The following is a 10720-nucleotide window of genomic DNA, read 5'->3' on the forward strand; positions in this document are numbered from 1 at the left end:
TAAGCGTTATAACTTCAGAGAAGGAAAAGGATAATAACAACAGTAAAAATATATATATATTTATATATTTATAATACGCAGTGTAAATGCAGAAAAACCTGCCATCTGTTTTTTTAAATCATTATTATTATTATTATTATTATTTAAATCAAAATACTTTTGAGACGTGTCTCGCGGCGCAAGCCTCAACTCTAAGATTCAAGTTTGGGTCCCGAGAAAGCCGTGCCACCGCGGGCGCGCTGCGACCCGCACCTGTCACTGCGACCCGCACCTTCGCGCCGCACCCAGGCGACGTCTGTTAAGAATAAAAACCAGCGGTACTTGCCGGGGCGGCTCCGGGCGGCGGCTCCGCGGGGAGGTCCCCTCCGAAAGTTGGGCGCAGGGCGGGCGGTGGGGTGGGCTGGGGGCAGTGGGGTGGGGTGGTGGTTTGGTTTTTTTTTTTCCTCCTTTCCTTTTTGTTGTTGGAGGGGGGGGTTGTTGTGTTGTGTTTTTTGATGGGGATGGGGATGCTCCTGCGCGGCCGGCTCAGATGCCAGCCGAGTACTTCATGCGCTTCTGCTTCTGGCGCTGGTTGCAGAACCAGACGCGGACCACGTTCTTCTTGAGGTCCAGCTTCTCGGCGATGGCGGCGATCTTCTCGGAGGAGGGCCGGGGCTGGAGGGCGAAGTAGGCTTCCAGCGAGCGCTTCTCGGGGGCGGCGATGGAGGTCCGCTTGCGCTTCTTCTCCGCGCCGCTGAAGAGCTCGGGCTTGGCCAGCTTCTCGCGGTGGGACTTCTCCGCCTCCTCCAGCCAGGCCTGCAGGATGGGTTTGAGGGCGATCATGTTGTTGTGGGAGAGGGTGAGGGACTCGAAGCGGCAGATGGTGCTCTGGCTGAGGGAGCCCACCCCCGGGATCTTCAGGTTGGCCAGCGCCGAGCCCACGTCTGCCTGGGTGACCCCCAGCTTGATGCGGCGCTGCTTGAAGCGCTCGGCAAAGGCCTCCAGGTCGCGGGGGTCGGCGTCCACGTCGCTCATGCAGCCCATGTGGGCCGGCAGCCCGTGGGCGTGGGCCATGCCCAGCGCCGCCGGGTGCATGGGGTTCATGCCGGCCATGTGGGGAGCGTGGCCCGGCGTGGAAACGACGGCGCCGTCGGGGGCAGCCATGGCCCCCAGCGCCAGCCCCGGCGTCAGGTGCTCCAAGAGTTCCCCCTCCAGCGCCTGATGGGGCTGGTGGTGGTGGTGGTGGTGGTGGTGATGGTGGTGGTGGGTGCCCGACAGGGCGGACGGGTGGGAGATGGGCACCGAGGAGGAGGAGGCGGCCGAGGTGCAGGGGATGGTGTTCATGGTGTGGTAGGTGGCGTCCGGCTTGAAGGGGCTGTGGTGCGGCGGGTGGTGGTGGTGGCTCTTGCTCGGGGAGACGATGTCCACCGCTGCCAGGGCTTCGGCGCGGGCCAGCAGGCTCTCGTCCAGACCGCCGAATATATTGCTCTGCAATTGCAAATAGAAGGCACACATAACGCTCAGCAGGGAATTCGCCTCCCCGCGCACTCCGCCGTGCCACTAAAACCTTCCCAGCATGTTAAAAGAGAAATCCTGGAGAAGGGCGGGGGGGGGGGGAGGGGGGGAAGAGGAGAAGAGGGAGCGAGCGGGGCGAGGGAGCGGGCGCGGCGCGCAGCCGCTGGCGCGGAGGCAGCAGCCGGCGGCGGGCGGGCGGGCGGACACACGCACCAGCCGCACGCAGCATCCCAGGTCATAAAAATTAATACGGGCGGCAGGAGCCGCCGCATGCATAAGTTGGGCGAGCGCCCGGTGGCGCCGGGTGATTTGCTGCGCGGCCATGAAAAAATCATCAGGCGGATCCGAGGGGCCGCCGAGGGGCTCCCCTTAAAGCGGGGCGGCGGGCGGCGGGCACCTACCGGAGGGGCGGGCAGGCAGGCCCGCCGCATCGCCTCCGCGCCGCCGCCGCCGGGGCCGGAGCCCGAGCCGGAGCCGGAGCCGCCGCTGCCGGGGCCGGAGCCGGAGCCGGAGCCGCGTCCGGCGGAGCCGCCGGTGCCGGTGCTGCTGGGGGAGCTGGCGGCGGGGGCGGCGGCGCCGGCGGAGGGGCAGGGCGAGGCGGTGTGCAGGGCCGAGTACTTGGTTTCGTGGAGGCCGCCGCCACCGCCGCCGCCGCCGTGGGGGAGGCCGAAAGGCTGCTTGCTGCTGAGGGACATCATCATGGTGCTCGCCGCCGCCGCGGCCCGGCCCGCCGGCAGGCGACCGCCGGAGGAGGGCAGGGGCGCGGGGCCGGGGGCCCGGACCCCCCGGAAAAGCCACAGGAGCCCCGGACACCCCCCCCCCGCGCCCCGCCCCCCCCCGCAAAAAAAAAAAAAAAAAAAAATCCCACTCGCCCCCCAGCCGGGTGCCCGAGCCCCGCCGGGGAGGACGCGGCCGGGAGAGGCGGCTCCGGCGAGCCGGGGATGCGCGGGGGATGCGCGGGGAATGCGCGAGGGATGCGCGGGCTGCCTCCCGCCCGCCCGCCCTCCGCCCGGCTCTCGCTGCCGTCCGCCGCCTCCGCTCCGGCGCCGGCCCTCGCCTCTCGCGAAGTGCTCTCCCCGCCGTCGCGCCGGTGGGTTTTACTCTCTCCCCTCCCTCCCCTCCCCTCTCGCCTGTCACTACAGCCCAACTCCTCGGGAAGAGCCCTCCGCGCCTGCCTCCTCGGCCCCGGCCCCCTCCTCCGCCGCTCCCTGCCCGCCCCCCGCCGCCCCCGCGCCCACGCCCACGCGTGCTCCCTCACTCACCGCCGCGCCGCGCCCCGCCGCCTCCCGGAAAGGGGAGGGAAAAAGCCAAAAAAGAAAAAAAAAAAAAATAGGAGGGGGGGTATTCGACACTTCCCCCGGCCCCTAATCCACCCTCCATTAAAAAAAAAAATAAAAAGAAAGAAAAAAAAAAGAAAAAAAAAAAAGACGAACGGGAAAAGTCCCGTCCGGACTGACCGGGAGCCCAGCGCCACCCGGTGTCCCGGGCGCTGCCCCGGCGCGGCTCGTCGCTCCGGCGGGGCCCCGGGGGCGGTGGGGGCGGGGGGCGCCGGGCGCTGCGCGGGGGGCGCGGAGGGAAAGGCGGGGAGCGGGGCCGGGGTCTGTGTGTGTCTGTGTGGATGTCTCTGTGTGTGTCTGTGTGTGTCCCGGCGTCCCCCACCGGCGGGGAGCCGCGGCGATCCTCCCGCAAAAGCGCACCGCTGTCCCGCTAACTTCCCCCTGCCTTTCCCTTCGAAAAAGAGGGAAAGGAAAAAAAAAAAAAGAGAGAGAAAATAAATCAGGGAAAGTCAGCTTTACTGAAGTGGCCGGGTTTATTTCCATGATTTTCACTTTGCAGCAGGAAGGTTAAAATAAGTGCTTAGGTGTTTAATTTCTCACCTAAACAGCAGACTTGGTAATTTTAAAGGAAATAAAAAAAATTACATTGTATCAGCTCTCACTGTCGCCAGCTCGGAGAAATGAAATAAATCAAAGTTAAAAGCTTGAGTATCATTTAATTATGGTGCGAATAGCGCTTGGAAAGAAGTAGAACAACATCTCTAAACAAATTATGGCCGGGCCAGGAAGGAATTATTAGATTGAAATTTCATTTAGGCTCGGGAGACACAGCGCTTCAATATGTAATCTGTTATGCCTCATCTGATTTGTATGCTTAATTCAGCTTGACGAATTTATTAGTTTTCATAATAGTAAAAAAATTGAGCAGCACTATGGGCTAATGCATTGTGTGTACTATAAATTGTATGTCACCGTTGAAAGGCTGAAGTCTATAGAAATCTTTTATTAATGACAACATAGGAAAGAGGATTTTCTTGCAAGCCTTTAAGGAGTTCATGCCAAACCTCCGCGCTTCGTGTCTCGGTAGGCTATTAACATATCGTCATACTAATTAGGCTACTTCATGAGTGATATAATTTCAAACTTTAAATTATGTTCTAATTAACAAGGGTTGTCCAATTTGCTTAATCTTCAAAAGGCTTTTGGCTTGTCTAATTAGTCTAAAGCATCGAGCATCTCCAACGCCCAAGAAAAAGCCATCAATAACATTTTGCGTGTTTTCCGTGAATCCCGGGCAGAGCCCACGCGGGGCGCGGCCGGGACTGGCACGATGCCAGCGGCCCCTCCGCCGGGGGCCCCGCAGCGCGCGCTCCCGCCCCCCTCCGCCCCCCCCCTCCCCCCCCGGCAGTGGCCGCGGCCCTTAGCGCTCCGGCGCGGACGTGCGGGGAGGTGTGCGGGCAGCGGAGGGAGATCTCCCGCTGCCGGGGGAGGGGGTGGGGTGGGGGTGGGGAGGAAGGGAAAAAAAAAAAAAAAAACCAAGAAGAAAATACCTGGTTGGCGCCGGGCAGTGCGAGGGCAGCCCGGCCACCGGTCCGCGCCGCCGGGAAAGGGCTCTGGGCTCTGCCCGCCCCGCTCGCCGGCGGAACTTCGGCGGAGAGAAGGGCGAGGAGAAAAACCTCGCCACGCTATACATTTAACCCCTCCCGCACTGAGTTTAATTACTCGCAATAGTTGTCCTAATGTATGCTGTCACACGGGAGAATTGAGAACGCATATCGTTAATACGAATTAATCTTGACTTTAATAGCAACTGACAACCGATCTCCAAAACGCTGAGCGCTTATCGCCGCTCCGAACGGCCGCCGCGGGGGTGCGGAGCCAGGGAGCGGAATAGCCGCGGAAACTTTGCCGGGTGCCGCGCCCGGCAGCGACCCCGGGGGTCCCCGCGGCGGCCGCGGCTGCCGGTGCCCCCCGCGCTGCAGGGTCCCGCCGCCCCGGCCCCGCGCAGCGCCCTGCCCGCCCCGACGTTCCGGATTTCCCCCATTTACCCCCGCCTGGTACTGGCTTTTTTGTTTTGTTTGTTTTGTTTTTGGGTTTGGGTTTTTTTTTGGAGAGGGACGCCCCGATGCCCAGCTGCACACCCCGCCCGGTGTCGCCGCGGGAGCCGTAGCAGGCGTGGAGCCCCCGCCGCCCCCCGGCTGCTCGTCGCCCCCCCGGGGCCGCGGGCCCCGCAGCCGGCTCGGCGCACGAGCGGGCCGCTAAATAAAGGGAGAGACACCCCAACCCCCCCCTTCCCCACGCCCACACCCTGACCCACGCAGACATCTGGGGAGAAATCACTGTCGCCTCTCATGTATCCATGTTCTGATTTACGATTAAAATTTAAAGACGCGCATTCATATTTTACCGAACCTAATGCGCCCTATGAATTTTTAATCCATTAAGATGCGGGCTACACTTTGAGCAAACTCTACCTTTGTTTTGAACGCCGGGCAGCGGCGGCCCTGCCTTTGCTGGAGGGGCGGCCCCGGTGCCCCACATCGCCCCCGGCCCCCGCCTCCTCCGGGCCGCTCCCCCGGGGCTCGGGGGCGCCCGGGCCCCGCCGCCGCGGGGGCACCGCGGCTGCGGAGAGCTGCAACCCGCGGAGCGCCGGCAGCCAGCGGACGGGACGCCCCGTCGAGGCACCCCCGGCGGTACCTCCGCACCCCAGTACCCCCCATCCCCGCAGCCCGGCGCCGCTGCCCGCACTGCTCCCGCTCCCGCTCCCCCTCTCCCCTCCTCCAAATCCGGGTGCGGAGCCGGTGCGGGGCGGCGGGCGGGCGGCGGCAGGGGGGTGCGCCCTCCGCGGCGCCCCCGCCGCCCCCCGGCCTGGCCGGGGCCGCGCTGCCGCCGCAAGCCCAGTCAAGTCACGAAGTCAAACTTAGAGCCCGGAACGATCAATGGAGACTTTTGCCGTCCGTGGCGCCTCGTGCTTCCTGGCACTAAAATAAATGCAAGAAATCGAAACTTAATTACTTGAAAGAAATCCAGAAATCCCTCTGCATAATTTATCCCGGCATTTTTCGTGGCGTTTGTGTTGAAGGCACGCGTTTCGCTCCGCACGCTCCTCTCCCCAGCGCCGCTTCACTCCGCGGGCGCGGGGCGGCCGGCTCGTCCCGGCGGACCCCCGCACCCCCCGCACCGCGTGCGGCCCAGGGGCGAGGGGAGGGGGGGCAGTCTCTGGAGAAGACCACGGTTCTGCCTCGGGCTCGCCCGCGCTGAGCCCCCGCCCCCCCCCCCCCCCGCGGCTGAGAACATCTCCCGGGGCAGGGATGCAGGCAGGGCAGCGTGTGGTACCCTCCCCATGCTGCCTGCGAGGTCTGAGCCCTGAGCGAGGCACCTGGCAGATATTTTCTGATCAGGAACGTCTGGTGTAACAACCCCAGTCTCCCAAGCGTAATGGAAAGTGCCAATAAAGTAACTCACTTATTCTGATAAACTTCCCCCTTGTCTTTGACGATACCCCCGTGGCCTCCGCAGCCCTTCTTACACACAGGGTATGACCTGCTGGCTGGGGGGAGAATATCAAATGGCAACGTGGCGATGGCCTCCTCGCTTGCCACCCAGCCTGGCTGCTGAGAGCCCGCTCCGAGCCTTCCGCTGAATTCATCAGGGCTGCGAGTCTGCTGGCTCGGGAGCAAACTTTATCATAGACACCTCATCGAGAAGTTGAAGTAATGTTATGAAAGAATGAAAAATACATTTGGGAGCTGCCTGGAAACTGAAGTACATTTTGATTTAACTTACATTAACAGAAACCTAATGTAAAAGTGAAGGGATCTAACAAAACCATTAATAATTTAAAAATAATTACAGATAGTCTATCCTCACTATTCATAACTACTCAACATTTTAGACAAAGAAAGCTGAATATTCTTCGTGGGAGAAAGATGTGAGCTGACTACTAAGCAGAAGCCGTCCGGCTCACGCTGCCTGTCCTCTGCTCGCGTACGTTGCGTGTTCCCCGCTGTACCCAGGGCACCATCCCAAAAAGTGCTTTTACAGGAGGGAGGGTGGAAGCTGGCTGAAGGCGGAAGGCATGTCCTGCCTTTGTGCAGGGCTTTTTGGCAGGCAAGCAGCATGGCTTTCTGTCCCTCCTCCTTGCTGGAGTCACTATTTGAGGTGGGCCCCGTTTGGCAGGGGAGACCAAGGATGCTCTCGCACCTCCTTGGGCTCTCACGAAGCTCTGCCAACCTTGGAGGCTTCGCAGGAGGCCTTTTCCATCCAGAGCCTTGGTTGACACCAGGGGCAACAGTGACTCTCCTGTCCCATGTTGTGCTGCGCTACATAAGGACAGCTGATATCAGCACCATACATCATCGGCTTGGCTTGCCGTGACCCTGAACAAAAGTTATTTTTAATGCATCCATTTGAATTCAAATTTCCGTCATGCATTTTATAGCTCAAGGGTCTTGAGCATCTTGCAAGGACGTGATTTTGCCTGTGTTTCTGTTTGTTTGGGGTTTTTTTGAGGTACATCTGCTGTCTAAACACTGTGTAAAATCAAAGCAGCTGGATATGGGGCAAACTTCACTGCTTTTCCTTACAGATAAAGATACAATTGTAAAGAAGGAAATCCTCAGACATAAAGTGGCTTCTAAAGGAAAAGAAAGTATCATACAATACAAAGCAATAAGAAATGCAGATCTAACTCTCGCAGGAACCTATCTTACAAATAGCCTTACAGGTGGGATCCCTTCCTAACCGCTTCCCCAGCCCCTCCTTGCACTGAAAACATTAAGATCTCATAGATCATAAAAAAAATATAATCTTATAAATCACACTGTGGATGTCCTTGGGACTCTACTCTTGCTGATTTAGACAAAACCCTGGTATCTTAGATTACCCTTCATTAATTATTTTCATTAATTTCCCCTGTTATAGATGTATTATCACAAATCATATTCCAAACACATCCCCTAATTAAGCACAAAATTCCTCTCTACCTCCGTATGCCATTTAAATGGAGCATTGAGAATGCGCGTGTTCAGCCTGGTGCCCGGAGGCTCGTGGCAGGCAGTCGGTGCAACAAAAGATGGTTCTGGCATGTCAGCTATCTTTCAGGACTTGCTCTAACGCAGAGGAAATATTTTGATTTTTTCATTTGGTCATCAAGATGGGCATGTTCTCAGCTCGGAGCTCTTGGCCCTTCCAGATTTTCAGTGTCTTCCATCTTCCTCTGCAGGTAAATCTGAGTTCCTTTTCTCCATCTTCCACCATGTGGGGGGTTGGCTGATCTCTTTGTACGTCCTCAGGATTCACCGGGCGCACTCACAGAGCAGCCTTTCCCCTTTCAGTCAGGAAGAAAAACTGCAACAGGTGAGAAGCATTGGAAAAGGTGGTGAAAACCTTGTGTTTCTGAGAAGGCTGTCACCAATGGATAGGTGCAATTTTAAAAAAGGGTTTACGAGTTGTGTCACTGGATCACTGTTTGTACTTCGGAGCCATTAAATAGTGGGCTAAAATACATTTTTAGGTAGACAGGGTCCTGCAGCTCCGTGTGAGAGGTGTGTAATGTACAGCTGTGGTATCTCGTGTGTGCTGTGCCATGCTTTTTCCACGGTCTCTAGGTTTGGTGAGGTCTTGCCTGGACTCATCCTGCTTGGTGAATGGTTAGTGGAAAGCACCTGTGGATCATTCTGTTTTCTCCCTTTGATTCCACATCCACACAATTGGAGCACAACATGACTCGACCCTGGCTGGTGAGCAAGGCCTACTAGGGCCAGCATCTGCTAGAAACAGTAGATATATGCTGAAGCATCGGTCCCCGCGGGACCAGGCACGCTGAGATCAGACCTAGTCTACAGGCTCATCCTCCTTGAAAACCAGGCTTTAATTTTCAAAAGACATATCTATGCATAAGAGTAGTGATAACGTTTGGGGAGGGGATCCACCTTATATGTGGACATAGTTGTCTGCGTTATATTCAAAGCAAATCACAAATACTATTCTTTTTTTTCTGGTTAAAATTCAGGGGAAATGCATTCCACCTTTCCTACAACCTCTGGGCACACATCAAAGCCCTTCCTTTCACACGCAGAGCATGGGCACGTATCTGCTGGTGCTCTCCTATCCCTTATAAATGAAATATTGTATGTTCTGAAGACTGTTAATATAATGAAATTAAATTGTGAAGTGCCTCTGCAGCTCATATCAACATTTTCTATGGGAAACAGCCTGTTAGGACTATGTTACCACGTATCACTTGCGGTCCTGAGACAGCAATTGAATTCCAGTGAAATCTCTTACCAAAGGCAATCAAATTGATCACTGGGAGTTTTGCCAGTAACATCAAACCTGATGAAATGGTTCTGTGTTAAGAACTGGAAATATACACATGGAAAAGAGGACAGATCAGAAAATGAGAGTATGAAGATAAAGAAAAAATGCAGAAAGAAAAGAAAGGATACCCAGGGGAAAAAAAAGACCGCGGGAGATTAGTAATCGACAGACGTACATAGCCAACCCAATGCCGACATTTTAAAATGCAGACAACTCAGTTTATAGCCTGTAACACAAACTTCTATAGAGGCATTTACCCAGAAGAACTTTTATCCACACATCCCACCTTAAATATTTTGCTGAATTGGGATGATCTCAACTTGTGCTTAACTGCTTTACTGTGCGTTTTGTTGGGGGAGACCTGGGACAACCCGAAGAAGCTGTCATTTAAAACTTTCAAATATCACCATCAAGCTGCCTATGTGTCTGGTGCTACGTATATATAGTAAATATAGCATCATGTCAGAGTTTTACTTGTTAACCCCTTGACAGTTATGTTGCCTGGTAGGTACCCTGGCATAGTGAACTTATCTGAGTAAAATACATTTTGTTTTTCTTGTTTAGGCCAGCACGTTTCCTCAGAGTAAGTGCATTTGTTGCCGCACACCGATGAGACGGAGGCAACACTTTCTAACGGGTCCCAGCATCCCTGTTTTTCCCAGTGACTCGGGCTCCTGGCGTCTTTGCCTGCCTCTGAAAATATTCAAGCTGGCTCCAGACGCTCTGGCCCAAAGTGGGCCAAAATAATGGTGGTGGGGTTGATTTTTTTTTGTTTGTTTGTTTTCTTTTTTGGGGAGGGGGGGATTTTTGTGGTGTGTGTGGTTTGGTTTTTTTTTTTAATTTATTTTATTTTAGCTTGATGCAGTTTTTAGTAATGTTCGGATGTTCGTGGATACTTTTGAATGAGGGCGTTGGATCTGACGCAGCTTTCCCAACCCGTAAAACTCATCAGGTTTAAGTGCTGCCAGCTGCGGAGCGGCGCTTAGCGGGGCGGGACGCTGAGCAGCCCCGCCCGCGGCCCCCCCGCACCCCCCCGCAGCCCGCCCCTCCGGGCGCCCCCGCCCGTGTCCCCCCGCGGTGGGCTGCGCTGCCGCCCCTCGCTATCCGGAGGCAGCCGAGGCGCCCTAGGGGGGACACGGCAGGAAATTAAGGGCAGCGTGTGGCCGAGGGGGGGCAGCCCCCTTGTTTCTTTCCCCGGGAGGCTGGGGCAGCCCAGACGCCGGGGGGATCGGCTCAGGAACAGGAATGCCCCCCCCGCCGCCCCAGCGACCCCGGGCGATGCTTTGGGGGGGGGGGGCGGGGCTGGCTGCGGCTGGGGGTCGTCCGTGTTCCCGTGGGAACACCCGGGGTCAGGCTCTGGGAATTGCCTCTGGGAGTTTGTTGCGGGAGGTGGGATCCCGATCCCGGGAGGCGCTTCCCGACGGCTGGGGGTCCCAGGGACAGGCACCTCCCAGCAGCCGGTTTGCAGGGATTAGGGAAAATCCCTCTCTCCTCTCAACTGGAGCCAAAAGCAAACCCCCCCTGGAGATTCCCAGCAGGATTCCCACTGCGAGGACCCTGGGAGAGGCACATCTGGGAACGAAACGTGGTTTCATTCTTATTTTGTGTCTCTGCTACACCTGGTGTCC

General features: G+C 56.9%; 1 protein-coding gene across 1 annotated transcript; it reads right to left on the reverse strand.

The window, feature by feature from the left end:
• Positions 1–425: 425 nt before the first annotated feature.
• Positions 426–2321, reverse strand: POU4F2 (POU class 4 homeobox 2). Its single transcript, XM_056348711.1, has 2 exons — positions 1896–2321; positions 426–1467 (listed from the first exon to the last, which is right to left on the reverse strand). Exons 1-2 carry the CDS (start codon positions 2193–2195, stop codon positions 526–528), a joined length of 1242 nt encoding a protein of 413 aa, XP_056204686.1. The 5' UTR covers positions 2196–2321; the 3' UTR covers positions 426–525.
• Positions 2322–10720: the final 8399 nt, after the last annotated feature.

This window comes from Falco biarmicus, chromosome 1, assembly GCF_023638135.1.
Source record: "Falco biarmicus isolate bFalBia1 chromosome 1, bFalBia1.pri, whole genome shotgun sequence".
Classification (NCBI taxonomy): domain Eukaryota; kingdom Metazoa; phylum Chordata; class Aves; order Falconiformes; family Falconidae; genus Falco; species Falco biarmicus.